The sequence below is a fragment of the Stegastes partitus genome, unplaced genomic scaffold (genome assembly GCF_000690725.1).
Source record: "Stegastes partitus isolate 25-593 unplaced genomic scaffold, Stegastes_partitus-1.0.2 Scaffold1546, whole genome shotgun sequence".
NCBI lineage: Eukaryota > Metazoa > Chordata > Actinopteri > Pomacentridae > Stegastes > Stegastes partitus.
The window spans coordinates 48,820-72,564 of record NW_007579277.1 but is presented as its reverse complement, the minus strand read 5'-3'; the positions used below and the strand labels follow the sequence as shown (position 1 = coordinate 72,564).

The 23,745-nt window shown below is 42.3% G+C and overlaps 1 protein-coding gene across 1 annotated transcript; it reads left to right on the top strand.

Annotated features, from left to right (window-relative positions):
• Positions 1–967: 967 nt before the first annotated feature.
• Positions 968–9,608, top strand: eva1ab (eva-1 homolog A, regulator of programmed cell death b). Its single transcript, XM_008300469.1, has 4 exons — positions 968–1,038; positions 6,708–6,876; positions 7,958–8,314; positions 8,677–9,608. Exons 2-4 carry the CDS (start codon positions 6,774–6,776, stop codon positions 8,787–8,789), a joined length of 573 nt encoding a protein of 190 aa, XP_008298691.1. The 5' UTR covers positions 968–1,038; positions 6,708–6,773; the 3' UTR covers positions 8,790–9,608.
• The last annotated feature ends 14,137 nt before the right edge of the window (positions 9,609–23,745 follow it).

Genomic DNA, 23,745 nt, shown 5'->3' with positions numbered 1-23,745 from the left:
GAAGTTATTTTTAGCCAAATGACAATTTAGGTGTAAACCCTCGATCTCGTAACATTTAGTCTCTGTACATACATACACTGGGTAGCTTCACAAACAGCGGTCATGTAATCTGTGCGTGCAGTGAGAAGGTGAATTCCCAAACACAGCTGAGTGAATTACATATTTACATAATAGAACTGTGTGTGTGTCTCTTTTTCTGATTCATTACCATCCATCATCTTCACCAAGAAGTGCGCTGAATATGTTTTTGGTTCACTCTTGTTTACTTTTTTCTTATGTGTTGTCTGTAAAAACATAAAAAATGCCAAAAATGTATTTACACGTGAGATGTTCTTCTATTTTTTTTCCAGCAAAAGGTATTCTGTTGGCTTTCCTGCCACCCAGTCCCTCCCTCTCTCCTTCTTTCTCTCTCTCCTCCCTCTGCTGAATGCACGAAACACCGAGAAAAAGGCACGAGAGCAGAAGCAGCCAGTGTGCATTCACAACCGTGCACGCCTGTGTGTGCGCTGGTCGGCCTGAGCGAGAGTCAGAGAGGAGGGAGATTCGGTCGACCTGTCGGGGTCTCTCATGTCACAGTTTCTGCCCTCAGGAGCTGACCTCTGCCTCTCTGTCTGGAAGATAACCTGGAAAAGCTGAAATGGAATATCGGGAAACTGCTCTGTGGAAAACAGCCGGGGCGACGTTCCTCCTCCTGCTGCTGCTGCTGCATCAGAGGCAGAAGAAGTGAGGGCAAGAGGGGAGAATGACTGACGTTTTTAATTTGTATCTACATAAGAAAGTGAAGAGGAGACGGAGTCTTGTGGGCCTGTCTGACAACTGTGGGAGGACGGAGGAGATTTATACGTATAATTGTACTCTTGGTGTGCTTTTGGCTTTCTTTGAGGGAAAGGCAAAGAGCAGAGAGGAGATAATAGGAGAGGAGAGGAAAGGGGAGGAGAGAGTAGAGCGCAGAGAGTAGAGGAGTCCAGAGGAGGAGGAGGAGGAAGAGGAGAGGAGAGGAGTAGACGCACCAGATGGGATCTTGGCATTAATAAAAATGTAAGTATGAACATTTAGTTTGCACACGATGCTGCTGCTCCTCATGTCTTTGGTGACCATCCTGATGATGATGATGATGGAAGTATTTCAACCTGCTGGATTACTTTGTTTTTCCTCCACATAATTTCCTCTTTCTCCCTCTCTCAACTACATTTAATTTCTCTTGCTCTAATTCCCCCTCCCCGTGTCTTAATTCTATTTCTGTGCTGCTGGCTCCCCTCTCTCTCTCTCTCTCTCTGCAGGTCACGTTAGATAGTAACGGTGCAGCGGGAGAGCGAAAGGCCACCGTCACATTAGATTAACATTAGCAGACACACACAGAGGGAAAATATACGCTTAATGTGTGAGGAGCGCGATGTGGAGGATGTGTGTGAGGAGAGTCTTTGTGTCTCCCCCCTGTGTGTGTGTGTGTGTGTGTGTGTTTGTGTGTGTGTGTTGGAGTACAGTGTGAGCTGAGCTGAAACAGTCGTAGCAACTGTATGGTTTTCTTTAACCGCGTGGAGAAAAACAAAGAGCTATTGTGTCACATAAGTACTTGGCCAGACGCAGAAAGGAGAAGTGAGAGGAAGATCAGTGTCTGTGACAAAACAAAAGTGGGATGGGAAAGTATTTTGCACTGACTGTTGGCATGTTGGATCCAGACTGAACATTAGATTGGGTCACATTTTCTCTTGCTTGCATGTGTACTTAGTCTTCTTCTCTTTAACATTTTTTTTTCTCCACATGGTGCTTCACATAAGTTAAAGTTTAAAGGAATCATTTGACATATTCTGAAACATTCACACCAGCAAGGGTTCGATAAGAAGCTTGATGCCACTGTTTGGTGAATCAGAACCTCCAGTCAGCAGCTCCGTATGAATATCAGCAGTGCCTGACTCTTTCTAATTTCCGTCTAATCCAGAAATAAAGAAAAAGGGTGGAACTGAGAGCTGAGTGGGCCACGCAGACCTACCTGTCACTCAGAGTGACCTCTCCTTTGACCCTATTCGGGGCTTTTGAGGTCTTTTGGACCCCAGGCCATTTGGTTTAGGTGACAGGTATTGGTTTTTGGGGGTTTTTTTGAAGATTTTTTATTTATTTTTTAAATATAAAAAGAGGGACATTTGTCATGCATTTGGAACCAAAAATACGCCAACTTATCAGAACATTTATTTAACACAGTATAAACGTCTAAAATCAATACCAGCTAATATTTTTCACATATTCTTTCTTAGGGTCCAATGAACCCTGAAAGGCGTTCTACTTATGGCAACATGAAAGTCCTGAATAGGATTAATTAGCAACAGCTTCAAGCTTTGATACCATTGAAATAATTAAGTTATATATATATATATATATATATAACACCCTCCATAAAGTTGTCAGAATGGGGAAATTAGTTACAGAGACCAAAACTGTTTTTTGCAACAGGCTACAAACACGTTTATTTCTGCTGTAAAGGTGAACATTTTATCATAAGGGTCTGTGGGGATTGACTCACTTTTGGAGCCAGCCTCAAGTGGACGTTCTAGGAACTGCAGTTATTTAGCATTTCAGGGTTTGCTGCTTTACCAGCAACTCTAAAACTGGCCTGATAGTTCAGCAGTTTGTTGTTTTTTTGTTTTAAAAAAAGAAGCCAAATCATCAGGGTTATATGCTGGATTATTATATTATATTTTTAGATTTTGCTCAGTTTTAGGGGAGACCAGCGTAGGCTTCAGGAAATGATTAGTCCCAGTAGCCAGGTACATTACCCAAGTTAAAAACGGAAATAGTTACTTTGAGTCTTTTGGGGCTATGAACAAATGAGAATTCTGTATTAGTGCTGCAGCTATATATAAGGATAGTTCCAAAACTTTCTCTAGATAGATAGATAGATAGATAGATAGATAGATAGATAGATAGATAGATAGATAGATAGATAGATAGATAGATAGAATGTGTGTGTGAGAAAAAGCCTCTCACGTGTTGTGTTGTCGGTATAAACAGCTTTTGTTGTCTAGACTGTTGGACAGAGTGTGAGTGGCTGTAATGAGCTGGCTGCAGGCCAAATGTCTCATTCTAATGTCATTACATAACTGAGACATTCAGCTCCATGATAGTAAATTATGACAGGATTTTTAACTGCATTTACCTGCTCTGACACTCATGACTGTCTGCTTGTTTAGAAAGGTTTCAGAGAGGTTATTTCATTTAGCGAAAGGGATCAAATATGATTTTTTTTTTTTAAGAAGCACAGTGGGTTTGGTGAACTGCTAAATAAAGAAATTAACATCCTGAACTCTAAATACTTTATGATGGCCCAATGACAAGCCTTTTCGCTGTAACATACAGTAACCCAAATTGTCAAATCCAAAGACAGAAAGAGAGAGGAAGCAGGGAAAGTGGGAGAGAGAAGGGCAGCCACGTCCTGCAGCATTTACACACAACATCACAAAATGACCCTGACAGTCAGTGAATTTAGAAGTGCTCGGAGGTTGTCTTGTGTTTGGTTGTGTTATGTTGCGCTGCAGTATAACGCCATTTGTTGTTGTGTTGTTGTGCGTTGCTTTTTGACCGTTCTGTTAGTTTTGTAACATAATTATAAGCCCTGAGGTGTCTTTATATGCCGATGAATGAAGGATGGGACCGAAGCCCATCTTGTCGGGCGCACAGTTCCAGAAAAGTGACGGATGAAATGCACATTTGCTCTCCTGCGTGTGTTTTGGTTTCTCCTAACAGGTCAAAAGTGCTGCGTTCCTGCGTTGTTACAGCCGAAAACATCCTCAGAAATTAGGCCAGTTTGATCTTCTCTGAGAGCTTCATCCATTTTTTATCTGTTCAGGTTTAAACTTCTGTCTTTACAGCTTCACGGCATGAGAGTACAACATCCAGGTTTTGGAGTCTTTATATTTCTACACAGTTTTGGTCTTAAATGTTTAAAGACTTCACTGTTAATTTTTCAAGGCCTGCTTTTTCATTGTGTAATATCCTCACTGTTGTTTTTCCTGAGGACGGAGCAGTCTTCACTCAACCGCTTGGCCTGTTTGCAGTCATTAATAAAGACTCCTAATGGGGCAAAAGCTCAGTGAGAACATATTAACATGTAATTAGATGTGTTTAAATGTGCCAGCTGGGGAAATCAGCACACTTGTGAAATTAAAAATGTTAAATGTCCTTTTAACCCAGCTCCACTCTGCGTCTGCACTACAGAGTTTAATTTTATTTGATTATAAGATCATGAAATGCTGGGAAAGGAAGTCAGTAACGCAAGTGTTGCCGAGGGGGCTTCGCAAATTTTGTGTGTAATTAGAAAGTCATGCTTTAGGCCCAGTCCGGATGTAAAATGTCACTCATGTGCAGATATTCAAGTGTTGCCGTTTTACAGATAAAGAGAATAAAAGTGACTCAACACGCAGCTTTAATTTATCTTTAAAAAAAAAAAAACGCTCAGTAAATGTTTGCAGGATCTGAGTGTTTGTGAGGCGAGTAAGTGATGATGATGAAAACGCACTTATCTCACCCTGTTACACAGCACGGCAGCTACAACGAGCAGTAAGCGCTAATTGGCATTATCTCCTCTAAGAAGGGGGAGCTTTTATCGGGCTGGGCTAGCTGATGTGGACAGGTTTATTTCTGGAGCGGCATAACTCAGCCTGTCAAAGCGCATCACGAGTCATGGCAGTTTTAAAATCGACACGGCGATACGTACCCATCATAAGAAATATGCAAAAGCTTGAGTTTAATGAATCATAAGTTTGAAAAAAAAACTGAGGCCTTGTGACCTTTTCAAACAAAGCTGTAATAAAACAAAGACTGATCTTGAACGCAGTGCTAAATTTGAAGAACATTGGTATTTAAGAAATAAAAAGCAAAGATTAAAGGAATGTCACCGTTTTGTGAAGCAGAAATACATCTTTTTGTAACTTTTCTAATCATCGTGACCCCTCAGATTTACTGTGTGGAGCTGCTAATTTCGATGCTTTTATCAGCATCGCTTTTAAGAAAACAGTCATCAAATCATGATCTGTTTGAAATATGCATAAATAAATGCTCGGATCTTTTCAGTGCAAGCATCGTCTACGTTTGGGTCTTCATGTATCAACCACAGACTGTGCATTATGTTTGTTTTTTGCAGTCTGTTTATCTGGGTGCTGCAGACTAGTGTCATATTGTGTGACATTGTTTGATGCCTGAAACAAACACATTTTCAGGTCCACGGCACATGTGTGCATATTAAACCAGTGTCATATTTGTAGCTCAGTGCAGCTACATGACAAAACTGAGTAATATAGAACAAAAACAGTGGACTGTCTTAAGCTTTATGGGTTCGACTTTTTACGTGGAAACAACAATGATTAATGCAAACTCTGATTTTACAATTCACATGGACGCCCCACAGCACTAAAACTAAAACACTCTCACCTCCAAACACAATCAAACCCCAAACTATAGTGAAACACACAGTACTCATGTTGCTGAGCTGCCCTCATGGTCAAAGTGGTGACACATTACAGTTGAACTTGTTTCTCTTTCCTCTGATTTGATTTTCTGCCCACTCACGATATGTGTGAGCATTAACGCGTGAAACTGAGCGAACGCAACAGAGCAAGAGCCTGAAATGTTTCAGCATCAGCGCTACTTTGTAAAACAAATAAAAAAATCTCCAGCAGACAACATGTCAGTCATCAGCTGGACAACAGCATCACGGCTCAGTGATTGCTTCTGCGTGCAAGAACAGCAACATTTAGATGTGAACCTGTAGGTCGGCTGCAACGCTGATGGCTATTCGTTGCCACCTAGGGGTCAGATAAGTGATGAATTTTTCAGAATCAATAAGAGTACAGTGTATACATCCAATGCATGCTCTGTGTAAAACAAACACGCTGGTTTTCTCCCTCCATCCTGACTCCCGTCGCTTCCAGACAGCCGCTACGTTAACCACCTCTGCAATAAATCATGTGTATGTGTGTGTGTTTGTGTGTGTGTGATACTACAGTGTTTACAAAAGTGCACTTCAGTGAGTGGGAATACTTTTACATGTGTGGCAAAATTAGAATATTTTAGCCGCTCTGTTTGTCTGAATGCCTCACTGTTGTTGTCTTCCCGTCTGTGCTCAGGCATGTTGATAATGGGAGAGAGGTATAGATTTATGGGGACGGTGTCATAGTTTCCAAACTACTCTATGATTAACTCAACAATTTGTTGTTTGTTTGGCAGTTTAATCACATCAACTTGTCTCCGTGAAAGACATGTTTCAGGTATGGATACATGGACGAGACTGGTGATTGGATCTTTTTTTTTTTTTTTATAGCTGCCTTCAACATAAAGTAGTGGTGTGTGTGAGTGAGCACAGCTGGTTTACTTGAGAGCTTTAAAAACTGGTGTGGTGATAAGATTGCAGGCACAAACCTGAGTACACACAAAGATGCCAACTGTAACCACAGGGGGATTTAACACAACTATGATACCTTTAATGCTTTTGTTTTGACTGGGAATGCACAGGTAGAATAACAAAGTGTTGTATTCTGGCATTGCTTTAGATTCTCTCTGTGTAAATTTTACTTTTTAAACTAAAAGATGATATTCCAATAACATTTGTTAACTTCTTCCTAATTCTCCGTCTCATCTATCTCTCTCTCCTTGGTCCTTTCCCTCCATCCTTTCCCACATTTGTCCTCACACCTCCACCATAAAAACCTACAATCCAGGGAAGTCCTGAGGAACTGAAGTGCCCTCTGCAGGAGAAGACAATCACCTCGACTCACTGTGAAATCATGAGCGCTCCGACGACGGGAAGCCCCAACATGGAGGTGAAGGTGGTCTCCCAGGAGATGGCATTGCTTAGCAACATCCTGGCAGCCTACACCTTCATTGCAGGTAGAACCGGTCAGCCATGCGTAGCTGCGTGAGGACTGAAAACAGCATTAAACATTCTGCTAAGTCAAAAGAAAAGCTCTTAACTGTAGTGGCTCTTTGTTTTCTGGATTCCCCAGAGATCCCTGTGGGGCCTGGGAGCCACACTTTGAGGATGAGGTCACAAAAAAGTTGCATATACTGTCTGCAATTCTGGAGAAAAAGCTGCTAGTTAACTTGGAAGAGTCTGAAAATGTGTTTCTGGCAGCAAAAAAAAAAAGAAAATGCACAGGGAACAGGTAGCAGAGAGGTGGGTGTAGGATGTCACAGTCTGAACCAACTGGACACGCAAGAAGAAGAGGAGGAGAAAGAGCAGAAAGGAGAAAAAAAGTTAAATCTTGCAGCAAGGATGCCAGAAAACATAAGTTAAAGAAAGGAGGAATATTGTAACATTCAAAAACTGCAGAAAAATGTGAAAACAACTGCAAATATTTGTAAAATGATGATATATTTAGTAGATATAAATACAGTCAACCAGTCATCCTATGGTCACACACCAAAAGAGAAAGCTATTTGTAAAAATACAGATTTTTAATGTGGTTCTTATTTTATTTTTTTTAGAGTTACCATGTAAATGTACACCTTTTTTTCTGTAATTTTGCTAGATACAATCTGTAACTTAACAAAAGTAGCTGTTGAATAGTTGATTTACCATTTTTTAGCCCTTCATATACATAATTTTTCTTTTGAATAACAGCAAATATCAGTATAATAATAGTGTTTGATGATTTAAAGGCAGAAGAAATATTGTCATGTTTTTATAATTGTGTGATCTTTTTTATTTGTACTTCAGTTAATATGTTTTTCTTTCTGTGATTTCTAGCTATTACTTGTAACAGTAAAAAACAAACAAACAAACAAACAAACAAACAAACAAAAAAAACCCCAAACAGTGAGTTCTTAAAACCTGATTTAAAAAAACAAACAAAAAAAACCCACTTATTTTTTACAGTGTGGGTTGAGAGGGGGAAGCAGAGGAGGATAAAGCAGCAGCTGACAAGTTTAACTTTACATCCTACTTCCTTAAATGACCTTTTTCTCACAGACCAACCTGAGAGGACGGCGCTGGTGTTTCTCGGCGGCGTGTGCGTCGGCCTCCTGGTCACGCTGTGCGCCATCGTCTTCCAGATTCACTGCCGAGCAGACTGCCACTACGGCAACAGCAACAACCCCCAGCATCGCCACAGGAACAAACATCATCATCGCCGCCATCACAACTGTCCCATCCATCAGCAGGGCGACGGCAACCCGGACCACACTGCCGTGGTGGCCTCTGGGCCCACTGGGCCCACTGGGGACAGCGAGTCGGAGGACTGGGATGACACGTCTGACCTGTCGGCACGGAGACGCAGGCGCTTCGAGAGGGCCCTGCTGCACGCCACCATGTTCACGTCAGCCGAGGGTACACAGACACGCACTCATCAAGATCAGTGTAATCAGCTGATAGCATGCAAACACTAAAAAACAGGCACAACTACATCCAGCAAGCTGTTTGTCAAAATCTAAATCACCCTGTGCAATTTTCATTTCCATGTTTTTGGCCTCATACAGTGTCAGGACACGTTTCTGCGCTCTCCCTGTAGATGCTCGCTCTGATTATCTCTCTGAGCTCGGCTGTCAGATGCACTCAGACACACATGCTCCTGCTTTAAAATAGAATAATGAGAAGAATAGATAGTTGATGGTTATGTGAATAGACAGTGTATGAGTGTGTTTCAACCTTTTTTTTTTCTCCTCTGTGTGTGTGTGTGTGTGCGCCATCAGAGCTGGACCGAGCCCAGAGGCTAGAAGAGCGGGAAAGGATTCTTCGGGAGATCTGGATGAACGGACAACCAGACATCAGCACGGTCACTCAAAGCCTCAACAGATATTACTGACACGAAAGTAAACACAAGGTCAGACCGGGAGGCAGACGGAGAGGAAAACGGAAGACGTAGAGGCAGACAGACGGATGAACAAATGGACGCGCAGGTGAACAAACACTGTTGTGAAATGAACAATGATGTATTGACAGCACCAAAGAGTCTCTTATCAAACTGCCGGTGACCGTGCAGCCGGTCCCTCCAGGAACACACGCGATGGCTCTGGTCCTCCAATGTGAGATGACAGTTTCGTGTTTGGAAGAAGAAAAAGACACTACGGAGCTGCTGTCGTCTGCTGCAGATGTTTTGTAGATGCTGCGACGTGTAACTGCCGCCGTGAAGTTACAGGGATTTTCTAACTTTTCCATTTTTAACAGGTGCTTTTCCAGATGCGCAGGAGGAGGAACGGGTGCCGTGTATGAGTGTACAGTACGGATTCAAGTGATGTGACACTGTGTTGTTGTTGCACTTTTCCTCAGCTCACCCTTGTCTGTCTGTGAACCTGCTATAATTAATGGGTTAAGTACTGGAAGCTGAAAATAAAGGCAACAGGAAGGGAAAAGGGGTAAAAATGGAGAGAGATCAATCTGATGTTTCCTGTCTGAAGAGGAGGACATTAACTCTGCTGCAGTTCTGAACCTCCTTTATAATGACTGCACACTAATAAGTGGGACATACAACGGTAAAGTAATGCATCAAGGATTACCTAACAGCTCTGTATGCTGGCAGCGAATCAGTTGTTGCACAAGAGAGCATTGTGTGTGAGAAGGTTGTGTTCTGTTTCAGTCTGTGTTGTTGAGTTGAAAAAGTTAATAAAAATTCAATTCCAGGATTTCATGAAAGCTGTTTTTGCGTATCATTCAGTGAATCCCCCACTTTAACACATCTAAAGTGGTCCACATTCCTTTGGTTGCACATGAAGCTTCTCTTCTCCGGGGAGCCACTACTGAGGTCTGCAGGAGTCAGTCGAGGACTCCACCTGGTGTNTTCTGAAACCCCCAGATGGCTTCATGTGCCTCGTGTCTAAATCTCAGGGTCATTTCTGATTTGTTTTCTCTCCAAGATCAGCTACTGGATTTTTTTCCTTGTAAATAAGAGTACAGTATGTACAGAGGCAGAAAGAGGACAGATCGCCAAAAAAAAAAGAAAAAAGAGCCGAGGGGGGAGAGAGAAACAGGTAGAGAGAGAGAGAGAGAGAAGTATGACAGAAAAGAGCAGAAGGAGAGTTTAGTTTGGAGGCAGAAGGAGAAAACAGGCGAAGGGGAATCAACACATGTGGAGAAACAGGAGCAGCATGGACACAGAGAAAGAGAGAGAGAGTGAGTGAGTGACATGTGCACAGAGGATGAGTCTGAGAGGCCCTCAGTTCCACTTGACTTAGTCATGGGAATGATTTGATTATCACCACATGAACAGCTGTCTTATGTAACACACACACACACACACACACACACAAAGCGAACTCAGAAATAACGAGGGGTCTGTGTTGTGGCCAAAAACCTACTCTGGGTAAAGGTGCCCTGTAGCAACAGAGAGACAACAGAGTCAAAGAGAAAGTCCACATCAAAGAGAACCCAGCGAGGCAGGCGGGTCTCATGTGGTGACCGGGACGTGTAGAATTAAAAAGTAAAACTCTTCCGTAACCCATTTTGCACTGTTGCTTTTCAGTTTTGAAAAATGAAATGCTTGCGATTGGTTGAAGCGTTCAGGTCCTTCACTTGTTGCCTTCGCTGACTCCATGATAAACCCACGAATGAATTATGGCCCGACTCTGCACTTCCCCTTTTACTCCACAAAGCTTTAAAAGCACCTTTCAGCTCAATGTTTTGATTGTCCAGTCTCTAGTTTTACTGCTTTAGTTAAATGTTCATCAGTTGATTGTCCATATGCATCTCTTTCCAGAGAAAGAGCCTCCAAACCGGAGGCAGTTAATGACAGAATGAAATGTGCTTTTTTGGTTTTATTTCTTTGACATTTCCTGGTAAGTACAGATTATACAGCGGAATGGCAGCTGAGTGTTATAATAAATTAGACTATTAGTAGTGATGCATTAGGCAGCAGATTAATGTGCAGCTCAACCAGTCACGTCTGACAATGCATCACATTTTATGAATTCATCATAACTTTTGTATGCAAACAGTTTATCTGCAGAACGACAGAGCTGTAAAAAAGTTGTAGTGATGTGAAAGTACGCCATGAAACTGTCAAATGTAGTAAAAGTACAGGTACTCAACTACTGTTTGAGTACTCGGAATTAAAATGAAAGGAGTTTTCTGACAATAAATTCCCTCATAGAGGCAAAACCAAAAAAAAAAAACATCTCGCTAACAAACATTGCGGATGTGAAAAGACACTGTAACTTAGTCTGCTGTGTAATATCGCTCTGTTGCTATTAGAAACACATCACTGAGGCACATACTGGAAAAAAATAATGTGGTTTTTGTTTTTGGTTTCACTGTTGATTAACAAAATTTACTAAAAACACCCAACTGTTTAGGAAAATTGGCCATTTGCTAAACTGAAGTTCCAGTTTCGGGACCCAAATTAGATGAATTACATCTTTCTCTTGTCGCTGGGTTTGGGGTTAAGTACCACAGACCGCCGAATGTGAACGAGTCAACCACGAAGCAGAGAACTCTGGGACATCTGTGGCTCGGTCAGGAGATTTCTGAGCGAAGTGCGTGTTTAAATCCGTCGATAAATATTAACTGCTTTCATCCATAATGAAGCTGACCCTGTTTTATTTTGCTGATGGACGAGATTGCCCACAGTGACCCGAGGCTTTCCCTCCGGTCATAAATAATGAAGCGAAAAGCCAGCGGAGCAAAGGCAGCCCCAGCGTTCCCACTCGGCATCTGAAACTCCCTCACTGTTTCAGAGATGACTGACAACAGTTCCTCACACACACACTGCACGGAGCTGAGGGAGTTAATATTTTACCACTTTGAGGAGGAGGAGGTGCAGGCATGGATGCATCATGGATTGACAGTGGTGCATGTATTCTGCATATAGAGCCGCTTTTATTTTTAAAAGTACCAGTAATGATGACGAGGTGACAGCGGTGGGTGGTGTCACTGATGGAAGTGATTTGGTTTTCTCATCACATTTGCCTGCGCTCGTGGGATAGTTCCATTTTTTTCCTTAACAAATTGCTTGTTTTCAATAATTGTCGGTTGAATCGTTTTAATCCTCTCTGTGGGAGAAAGTTGGATTTATCTGCTGGGACTACGTCTTATTCATTTCTTCCTTCTTCTCCTGTATGGCAGAGGCTTGAAGAGGAAGACGTCTGTGTTCTACCTTTGTCTCACACTCAGGGCATAATAAAGACCTTAACAGCCATGAAGGATTCACTGTAATGTTCTCGCTCCTGTAATTTGTGCAGCTCATTGAAAGGCAAAAGCTAAAAGTTGCTGAGATTTCATATTGTGTTCACTGAAGCACATCCAGTGTTATTATTCTTGTGAGTAATATTAAGTGTTGTATGAATGGTTCATTACTGAGTTCTCCTGAAACATGTTCAGATGCTGAATCTGGATCAGAGAAGGAAAAGGGGGACAAAGTGGAAAAAGAAATCAGGGTTGAAACATCTCGACAATGAATCGATTGTCATGACGTCTGGTATGACGTCAGGCTTTTATTTTCAGGATGAAGAACTTTCTGATCTCTGATGACTTTTTTTTCCCGACCCCATCATCAGGTTTCTCATTTTCATTGTCCTGCATTTAAGTTTGTGAATAGAAACCTTAGAAACTACGAACATCATCCCAACCATAGCTTTCCTTTAGTGTTAAAGACATTAGCCTGCTAACATGCTAAATAAACTATTGTAGCAGTAAGCTCTAAGCTTGTACCTAAAAAGACCTAAAAGAGTCGACTCCTGTTTACCGAACACCAACACACGTTGTATGTGTGGGGAAGTGTTGTGTGGCGTCTACAGACACTGACCTCGTCACTTCTGACCACAGACTGTTTATAAAAGGTCATGAAGCAACAATGATGATGTTTGTTGACAAGTGTTTTGAAGCCTGGAGTTGAGAACCTGGAGAACCTTGGAACACTTTGCACACAAATACAATAGCGACCTGTCAATCACAGGGGCAGCGGTCCCCAACCACCGGGCGGCGGACCAGTACAGGGCCATGGCTCATTTGGTGCCAGACCGCACAGAAAGAATGAAAATGTTTTATTGGTTTGTTTGATTTCCAGCAGTCTGCAGTGTGTTTTATTTTGAAAAGTTACAAACTCGTCTTCCCGTCACTTCCACCTGTACTTGCTTCTCGCACTTGACTTTCATGCCTGACCATTAAACAAAGCCGTCAAGCCAACCGCTGCCAAAATACATAAATAAAACTAATCGATGCTGAGACAGAAGAAAAAGTAAATATATATTTAACAACAAAACTTAATTTTATTTGTTTATGACATTTTTTTAACAGGAAAAAAACAATTAGCATTTGTTATACGCGCAGTGACCGGCCCGTAGAAAACTGTCTTGCTTTAAAGCGGTCCGTGGTGCAAAAACAGGTTGGGGACGGCTGCCCTAAAGCATACCCTGCATGATTGTCTATTTTACTGAAAATCAGATCATAATTTACAAAATGAACTTCATGTTGTAGTAAAGGAGACATAAAACTTGCAATTCAGACCATAAACTCGTTAGGACATTGTTTGCTGAGGAAACAAACCAAGAAAGAAGTAAGATTGTTTTCTCATAGACTTCCATACAGTGAGAAACATCCAGAGGAGTCGCCCCCTGCTGGTCATTAGAGAGAACACAGGTTTAAGCCACTTCTGCATTTACTTTTGAGACCTGGAGGCTTTGTCGATCTTTCCTATGCAGTCTACGATCTCGACTTACCTCCTCCTTCACAGCTAGATTCAGAAGTTTCAGGTGGATGCTGGACTGGGGGGGAGGAGGTTTGAAATGCTGTCAGCAACAGCAGCAGTAGAGCTTTCAGGTTAGCAGTGTGCGCAGGCATGCGGCAAAAGAATGAGCAAAGTGCTGGCAGCTTAAGTACACATCCACGATTATAAAGGTGTGTTGCAGTGAGAGGAGTCTGTTGTGGAGAAGTGAACTCAAGGTGGACTGTTCAGACTCAGATGTTAGATGTAATACCTCCGTTCTGATCTGGTGCTGTTGGAAAAAGGCAAAACAAATGAGTTTGTGATGCTGCTCTCTTTATATTCAGAGCTAGCAGGGCTCATTGCACTAAAGAGTAAAGTTTTCTCACCTCGTTTTTAGGGCACCTTTACCCGTTTCTCTTCCATACCTGTTGAGAGCTGTTGCCCTGGATAACTCTGTTTGCCCCCAACCTGCAGCAGCAGCAGCAGCAGCAGCAGAAGGGGTTTTCAGGTTTTTCCTGTTGCATAACATCAGCACAAAAATAACTCGCAAAGATGACAGGTTGCCGGATAAAATTTTCATGAACGTTATCTGATCTGAAGTTATTTTTAGCCAAATGACAATTTAGGTGTAAACCCTCGATCTCGTAACATTTAGTCTCTGTACATACATACACTGGGTAGCTTCACAAACAGCGGTCATGTAATCTGTGCGTGCAGTGAGAAGGTGAATTCCCAAACACAGCTGAGTGAATTACATATTTACATAATAGAACTGTGTGTGTGTCTCTTTTTCTGATTCATTACCATCCATCATCTTCACCAAGAAGTGCGCTGAATATGTTTTTGGTTCACTCTTGTTTACTTTTTTCTTATGTGTTGTGTGTAAAAACATAAAAAATGCCAAAAATCTATTTACACGTGAGATGTTCTTCTATTTTTTTTTTATAGCAAAAGGTATTCTGTTGGCTTTTCTGCCACCCAGTCCCTCCCTCTCTCCTTCTTTCTCTCTCTCCTCCCTCTGCTGAATGCATGAAACACCGAGAAAAAGGCACGAGAGCAGAAGCAGCCAGTGTGCATTCACAACCGTGCACGCCTGTGTGTGCGCTGGTCGGCCTGAGCGAGAGTCAGAGAGGAGGGAGATTCGGTCGACCTGTCGGGGTCTCTCATGTCACAGTTTCTGCCCTCAGGAGCTGACCTCTGCCTCTCTGTCTGGAAGATAACCTGGAAAAGCTGAAATGGAATATCGGGAAACTGCTCTGTGGAAAACAGCCGGGGCGACGTTCCTCCTCCTGCTGCTGCTGCTGCATCAGAGGCAGAAGAAGTGAGGGCAAGAGGGGAGAATGACTGACGTTTTTAATTTGTATCTACATAAGAAAGTGAAGAGGAGACGGAGTCTTGTGGGCCTGTCTGACAACTGTGGGAGGACGGAGGAGATTTATACGTATAATTGTACTCTTGGTGTGCTTTTGGCTTTCTTTGAGGGAAAGGCAAAGAGCAGAGAGGAGATAATAGGAGAGGAGAGGAAAGGGGAGGAGAGAGTAGAGCGCAGAGAGTAGAGGAGTCCAGAGGAGGAGGAGGAGGAAGAGGAGAGGAGAGGAGTAGACGCACCAGATGGGATCTTGGCATTAATAAAAATGTAAGTATGAACATTTAGTTTGCACACGATGCTGCTGCTCCTCATGTCTTTGGTGACCATCCTGATGATGATGATGATGGAAGTATTTCAACCTGCTGGATTACTTTGTTTTTCCTCCACATAATTTCCTCTTTCTCCCTCTCTCAACTACATTTAATTTCTCTTGCTCTAATTCCCCCTCCCCGTGTCTTAATTCTATTTCTGTGCTGCTGGCTCCCCTCTCTCTCTCTCTCTCTCTGCAGGTCACGTTAGATAGTAACGGTGCAGCGGGAGAGCGAAAGGCCACCGTCACATTAGATTAACATTAGCAGACACACACAGAGGGAAAATATACGCTTAATGTGTGAGGAGCGCGATGTGGAGGATGTGTGTGAGGAGAGTCTTTGTGTCTCCCCCCTGTGTGTGTGTGTGTGTGTGTGTGTTTGTGTGTGTGTGTTGGAGTACAGTGTGAGCTGAGCTGAAACAGTCGTAGCAACTGTATGGTTTTCTTTAACCGCGTGGAGAAAAACAAAGAGCTATTGTGCCACATAAGTACTTGGCCAGACGCAGAAAGGAGAAGTGAGAGGAAGATCAGTGTCTGTGACAAAACAAAAGTGGGATGGGAAAGTATTTTGCACTGACTGTTGGCATGTTGGATCCAGACTGAACATTAGATTGGGTCACATTTTCTCTTGCTTGCATGTGTACTTAGTCTTCTTCTCTTTAACATTTTTTTTTCTCCACATGGTGCTTCACATAAGTTAAAGTTTAAAGGAATCATTTGACATATTCTGAAACATTCACACCAGCAAGGGTTCGATAAGAAGCTTGATGCCACTGTTTGGTGAATCAGAACCTCCAGTCAGCAGCTCCGTATGAATATCAGCAGTGCCTGACTCTTTCTAATTTCCGTCTAATCCAGAAATAAAGAAAAAGGGTGGAACTGAGAGCTGAGTGGGCCACGCAGACCTACCTGTCACTCAGAGTGACCTCTCCTTTGACCCTATTCGGGGCTTTTGAGGTCTTTTGGACCCCAGGCCATTTGGTTTAGGTGACAGGTATTGGTTTTTGGGGGTTTTTTTGAAGATTTTTTATTTATTTTTTAAATATAAAAAGAGGGACATTTGTCATGCATTTGGAACCAAAAATACGCCAACTTATCAGAACATTTATTTAACACAGTATAAACGTCTAAAATCAATACCAGCTAATATTTTTCACATATTCTTTCTTAGGGTCCAATGAACCCTGAAAGGCGTTCTACTTATGGCAACATGAAAGTCCTGAATAGGATTAATTAGCAACAGCTTCAAGCTTTGATACCATTGAAATAATTAAGTTATATATATATATATATATATATAACACCCTCCATAAAGTTGTCAGAATGGGGAAATTAGTTACAGAGACCAAAACTGTTTTTTGCAGCAGGCTACAAACGTGTTTATTTCTACTGTAAAGGTGAACATTTTGTCATAAGGGTCTGTGGGGATTGACTCACTTTTGGAGCCAGCCTCAAGTGGACGTTCTAGGAACTGCAGTTATTTAGCATTTCAGAGTTTGCTGTTTTACCAGCAACTCTAAAACTGGCCTGATAGTTCAGCAGTTTGTTGTTTTTTTGTTTTAAAAAAAGAAGCCAAATCATCAGGGTTATATGCTGGATTATTATATTATATTTTTAGATTTTGCTCAGTTTTAGGGGAGACCAGCGTAGGCTTCAGGAAATGATTAGTCCCAGTAGCCAGGTACATTACCCAAGTTAAAAACGGAAATAGTTACTTTGAGTCTTTTGGGGCTATGAACAAATGAGAATTCTGTATTAGTGCTGCAGCTATATATAAGGATAGTTCCAAAACTTTCTCTAGATAGATAGATAGATAGATAGATAGATAGATAGATAGATAGATAGATAGATAGATAGATAGATAGATAGATAGAATGTGTGTGTGAGAAAAAGCCTCTCACGTGTTGTGTTGTCGGTATAAACAGCTTTTGTTGTCTAGACTGTTGGACAGAGTGTGAGTGGCTGTAATGAGCTGGCNAAATACAAACAGGTACCACTGACAAAAAATAGGTTCTTATGACACACCAACTTTCCAGATTAATCTTAATTTGCACTCTTACAGATCACATGATCATCTTCAAAGTTCCTCATCTATGAAGCCATAAGTCTCCCTAAAATGATGAGGTTGATGAAGAACTGGACTGTTGAAGAACTTGTTTTACAGGATGCAGAAAATGTTTCTTCTGCACCTTTAATGTCCACAGAAATCATCTGATTCATTTCAAAGAGTGACTTCAAAGAATCTGTGTAAGTCTTAGAAGCATCAGATCAAACAGGGTGTTTGTTTGTCTGATCTGATCTCATTAAAATCACGTCACCTCCAATGTTTTCATTATTGGACATTTAAGATGAGCGAGTGTGATTCAATGACCAAATCAGACCATAAAATCCTGATAATGTTTGGATTTAAACTCACTATCATTCAGCTGTGCTCTGCTGTGAGCTGTGCTCTGCCTCCTCGGTGTCTCCCTGCATCACCAGCAGCAGTGCTATCGCTTTAACGGGACGGGCGGTGACGTTGGGACGGGGACACGGAGCGGGGAGAGCGGGCTGCCGCAGCTGGACCGACCGGGACCAGAACAGCACGACGGGGCCTGCAGACGTTCTTACAGAACCCAGCGAACCGGAGGGACGGATCTGCTTTTCGTTCCGCCATGAGGGACTACTCGGCCGCTCCGAGCAACGGAGGCGCCTGCATGCCGTGCTGCCAAGTTTGCGTCTTCGCCTTTACCGCATTTCTCATCGTTGCGGAGAGGACGGCGCGTGAGTCCTACCTGGGACACACACACACACACACACACACACACACACACACACACTGTAGACGGGCTGTTTGAGGCTGATTGTGATGATGTGCCTGAATCCTGCATGGATGTTTTTTGACTTTATTGTGCGCAACATCCGAGCGCACGCACACTTCATGTATGCAGAACAGCTGGAGGAGAGAGATTCTTTTATTTATTATTATGGATGAGGTCTCATATTATAAATCCACCGCACAAAGTTGTGCATTTGTTGTCACCTCGGCGCCTCTGTTGTCATAAATAATAGAGTCCCACCACAGTCTGCAGTCAGAGCGCCTCTTTCCATTTTTTACATCCTGCACGTTATGAAATCCTGCATGCCGCAGGGCTGCTGACTCATGTCAGAGTTTCCCACCTTGCTCATCTGCACCACGCCAGGGTCTGCGAGATGATTCCTGAATAAAACAGCAAAGCGGAGCCATGTTGTCATATTTCAGCGCTCTTTTTTTTGGAGGTGCATGAATGGACGAGGGGATGGCGGACCCCAGGATGAGGGCCTAGTCCGCCCCGGACAGCCCGCCTGTTCGGCAGCTCCAACGGTTCAGGTTTCATGCGTGGAGGGGAGGCAGAGCTGCAGAGAGGGATGTAGAGAGCAGAGGAGGAGAGAACAGCAGCCTGCCTGTCAGTGAACCTTAGATGAGGTGAAGTGCACAGCAGAGGACAATGGAAATGTGGAGACACCCACAAACTGCACACTGAAATGTGCACATTCTGGCAATTATCCACTGATCAAATGCTGCAGGTTCCTCCTGACATAAACATTAATGTTGTAGACACTGCAGTGTAAGCAGTGTCACACAAAAATACTGCCTGTGTGTCATTTGCTGAAGCTGGAATGCACTGGGCTGCATTATCTGCACATCCACTTTTCTTTAAAAAGTCTGATATTGTGCACGTAGTTCATGAGGCTGGTTTGTTTTCTAATCACACCAGTCATATAATCCAGTGTTCCTAAGGTTTGTCCACATCCCGTTAACATGACTTATTCATCATCCATCACTCATGCAAAAGCAGAGATACTAAAATTGGAAAATTCTCCTTTTCAAGTTCAGATTCCTGCATCCAGACACAAGCAGCAGAATCATTTCATTGTGCACATCATTAAACCATGATGCATGTGAAAAACATTTGAATGAGGTAAAGTGCTGCTGCTGAGCACTTTAATCCATCAGTCGGTGTCATATTTCATAAACAGGCTGCATTTGTGATCATATAGCTAACTATTGATGTAATGAATAAATGGAAGAGCAATACAAGGTACATTATGTAGTATGCTTGTTTTATTGTTGTTTTCTGACTCAGAGAAACAATAATTGCTTTTTATTCTGTGTGGAAGATGATTACATTTAGCCACCTGTGCTCAGAGGTTTGGTGGTGAGATATTCTTGACCACTGAGTTAATCCACACCTGAGTCAGGTGGAGTCCTGCAGCTGTTTTCATTGTTGATTCATCTGTCAGTTGTTTTCTTGATGAATCCATTTGTTGTTTGAAAATGGTGAAAATGTCAGTGTTTCTCGAACACTAGGAGGATATGTAATCAAGTCTTTGTGTTTTGCCCGCAGATATTCAGTTTACAGCCATAGAAAAGCAACTTATTGCTTATCAAACTAGTTTGTGATTATTTTTTACAGTTGATCAAGCAATCTTTACATTTTTGCAGCTTTAGTCTCACATGACGTTAAAGGACAATGATCAGACAGTGGGATCAGTACACAGAAACTCCTTTGACCAGCGATTATAAAAGTTTAGGCCGTAGTCAGATACTTGAGTGTCCACAACTGTTTAGGGAGTCAGAAGATTAGCTCTAACTTTTAAAGGGGCTTGTGCTACAAAGCAGAGTTTAGTAGAAATACAGCTGTCTTAGTTCCTGAAGAAATGTCTCTAGTTGCGGTTCACACCTGGACTTACGTGTGCATGTGTGTTTTCATGATTCAGGCTTTATTATCATGTTTCAGCAGCTTCACAAACAGCTGCTGTTCCAGCCCGGTCAGCAGAACATTTAAAAGTGTTTAATTGTGTGTGTTTTCCATCTTCCCTCAGTGATCTACTGCTTTGTCTACTATCTGTGGGTGGGCCACAACTACTGCTATGCCCATCTCGCCGGCTTCACCGCACTGTTCCTGCTGCCAGGTGACGACCACAAATAGCTTAATAGATAGATACAGTGGGTTAACTATAGAGTTTGATATCATTTCTCTTCTCCCTGTGTCTCTCAGGTTGGGGTCCCCAGTGGCTCAGTTATCTGTGGTACCTCTCAGATGGACGAATCCGCAGGAAGTCTCTCACATGGACACACATTCTGCACCTGGGTCTCTTCAAAAGGTGAACTAACCTTCTTTGTTTGTGTGTTTATGTGCGTGTGATGGAGATACGGCACACAAGGAGGCTCAAACTGTCTTCAGCTCTGGTTGGAGAGGAGATTACGAATGCAGTTTAAAAATGCATGATGATAATGACTATAATGATGTCTCTCTGTCCTGCTCAGGCTGTGGGAGTGTATGCGCCTGCCGGATGAGGATGTGTACTGTGAGATCATGCAGCAGGCGGATGCGTCCGCCTTACGCCTGTTTGAGGCCTTGGTGGTCACCCTCCCCCAGACGCTGCTGCAGACTTATGTGCTCATCTGCACTGATATAGGAATCAAATCTCCAGGTAAAACAGAGGCTGGATGATAAATGTAGAAAGTATGAGTGCAGTAGTGTATGTAGTAGTAGCAGAGGATGTGAAGAATCAGCAGATAGTTACCAAATATATTTATGTGAAAGACTCTTTAATAGATTTGCAGTTAACTAAATTTCGTGCAGTTAAAATTGATTTGTGTTTATTTATTTGGCATTACCTTCTGCCACAGTGACACTAGCCATCCAGGGTCCACAATCTTAAAAAAATCACCACAAAATCACACATGAACCACAAACAGATATCCTACCATTCAAAAACACTAAAGTAATATCTGCATTATTATACAAACACAATAGAGCAAGAAGAGCAGTGATTCAGACTCCTTCAAGTTTGTTCAGTCATATAATGAAGCTTAGATGTATTTTTATGTATCTTTTAAAGGTGAGGACACTACATTCTGTAATTGTTTGAGGCAGTTTGCTCCATTTATATGATGACTGTTTTTTTTGTTGTTGTTGTTTTTGGATGAGTATTTTGAGAACCGTACAAAATGTTGTAGCTGGTAAGAAAATGAGTGTTTTCCTTATAAACAGAATTAAACCATAATGAAGTTTAATGGACATCCTAAAACAAATTTTATTCTGGACTAGATGAAATCTGTTTACTCGTTATTAGTCTCAGCAGACCATGTAAATGAAGAATGCTCCAAATAAGAGAACAGTAATGACACATGTATGGAAGCAAATTAAAAATGTAAGAGGTTAAATTTCTATGTAGAGTCAACAATATGTAGAGTTGCCAATTTTTCGGTATTGGTAACAGCTGGAAAAATGTTGTACATATTTGTTCCAGGTTTCTTTTATCCCTCACATTTTTGTAAAGTAGTAAATCAAAGAAATTAAACTTTTGCTCTTTTTAAAAAAGAAAAAATTGTGGCACATGTTTGCCGTCCTACACAAAAGAACTTTCTCTGTTTGCCGTACTTCCAGCCATGGTTGAGCTATTACAGTGTTGAGATTGAGAATACTGTGAGTGCCCACGAGCTTCATACATGGAACTAATTTTTGAGAGGAGTTCAGTGCGTTGCAGCGCTAAAAGCAATAAACAAAAGTGTCAGTGCAATAAGTCAAACACCATGAAGTGTAACTGAGGAAAAAGATATGTCCTCCAATAGAAGCAATCAGCTTCCCCAGACAAGAGCCAGTAACAGAGCGGCTGAATAATCTGTTGTTGCAGCTTTAAAACTGAATCATGTCTCCACCATTTTTTCAGGTGTGCATGCGCTGCTGGTGTTCTGTATACATATAGCATTTCAGGGATTCGAATTACTCACATTTCTTCTCCTCTCTGCAGCCTCGGTGTGTTTTGTGGTGTGTTTGCTGTCCCTCGCCTGGGCCTTGGTCCTCTATGCCAGAGCCTGTTCGCTCATCAGACCAGGACACTTGCAAATGACCCCCGCTGCCATTCTGTGCCGACTGCTGTGGAGGGTGAGCTAAAAGACCAGCATGTGCAACATTAAACATGACAGTGTTCACATCATGAGCGGCTGCCTGTGTGACGGATGTGTTGTCTCCGTCTGCAGGTCAGTATGCTGGGATCCCGGTTTGCTGTTCTCATGCTCTTCACTCGCATCTTCAAACAGTGGATCCTTGGAGTCATCGGTAAGTGTGGATGTCAAGACTTCATCTAAAACTGTATGTTGTTAAATCTGACCAACTGTTGAAGTTTCTCCACTGGTCATGATCCACCTGCTGTAGCATCAGGTTTATCTTGTATTAGTGTGTTTATGTATGTGTTAGAGGCTGAATACTGAATCGGATGTGTGTGTGTGTGTGTGTGTGTGTGTGTGTGTGTGTGTGTGCCAGGTGTGCACTGGCTCGGTGCAACTTTCTGGATGGTGTCTCAGCAGACCGACATCATACGATCAACTAGTCGATGGAGACTCTTCAACCTTGTTCTGGGAGCCATTCACATCTTTCTCTTCCTCAATGTGAAGTACGGTCAGTCCAGATACCGCATGGCCGGCTTCTACCTGGTATGTTGGTGTTTGGGATCACTTCATGCTCCTGTGCTGATGTTAACATGGATTTTATATGCAAAACCTGTGTCAGACACAGAAGTTTTGAAAAGTACGAGCCGTTGGAAACACTGAACACATGCATGACATTTTTAAAGACATGGCTGCTGGCAGAAGACCTTGTGTTAGGTGCTTTGGAGGAAAGTGTTCAGTGTGGGCTGCAAATGATGCAACACTTGAATCATTGCTCTCTCTAAGATAACGGTTGTCAGATGCTGGCTGGATATAAGACTGTAACATAGATAGATAACAGCTAAATGTAAAGCAAATACAGATATATGATGTCATTTTGGGAATGGATAACCATCCTCCTGTGTTTCTGTTCATTCTTCCTCAGGCCATGTTTATAGAGAACGCTTTTCTTCTTCTGGCCTCCTCCTGGTTGTTCACCATGGTGTCCTGGGACACTGTTGGTATCCCAGCTGCAGTGTTCTGCAGCTTCCTCATTGGTGAGACGCACAGGAGCATGCTGTATAAAAATTTAATGATCTACAAGTACAGAATTTGTTCATAATTTAATGAAAAAGGGGGCTGTTCTAAGTGTGACTGCCTGTCGGGTTGTTTGCTTATTATATTTTGAGAATTACAAACGTAAAGCCTTCACGGTTTCCCCTCTTGTCGCCTGTTTTTCTCTCCCCAGGAGTGATAGCGTTGGTTCTGTACTATCGTTTCCTCCATCCAAAGTCTTTTGAGATCTTCCAGAGTATTCGTCACAGAGGGATCGGTGGAGCCTGCATGGAGCGTGGATCTACACTGTCATTGGAGGAGAAAGTCACACCCACTTTCCATCGCCATGCGACGCTGTCTGGTCTGTTTTGTAAAACAATGACATATCTATCTGTCTATCTGTCTATCTGTCTATCTATCTATCCATCTATCCATCTATCCATCTATCTATGTATCTATCTATCCATCTATCCATCCATCCATCCATCCATCCATC

Bases quoted from the DNA above. Each gene is read 5' to 3' on its own strand.
- eva1ab (XM_008300469.1), top strand. From the start codon at position 6,774: ATGAGCGCTCCGACGACGGGAAGCCCCAACATGGAGGTGAAGGTGGTC. The intron at 6,877-7,957 runs GTAGAACCGGTC...TTTTTCTCACAG, and splicing joins AGCCTACACCTTCATTGCAG to ACCAACCTGAGAGGACGGCG. The intron at 8,315-8,676 runs GTACACAGACAC...GTGCGCCATCAG, and splicing joins CATGTTCACGTCAGCCGAGG to AGCTGGACCGAGCCCAGAGG.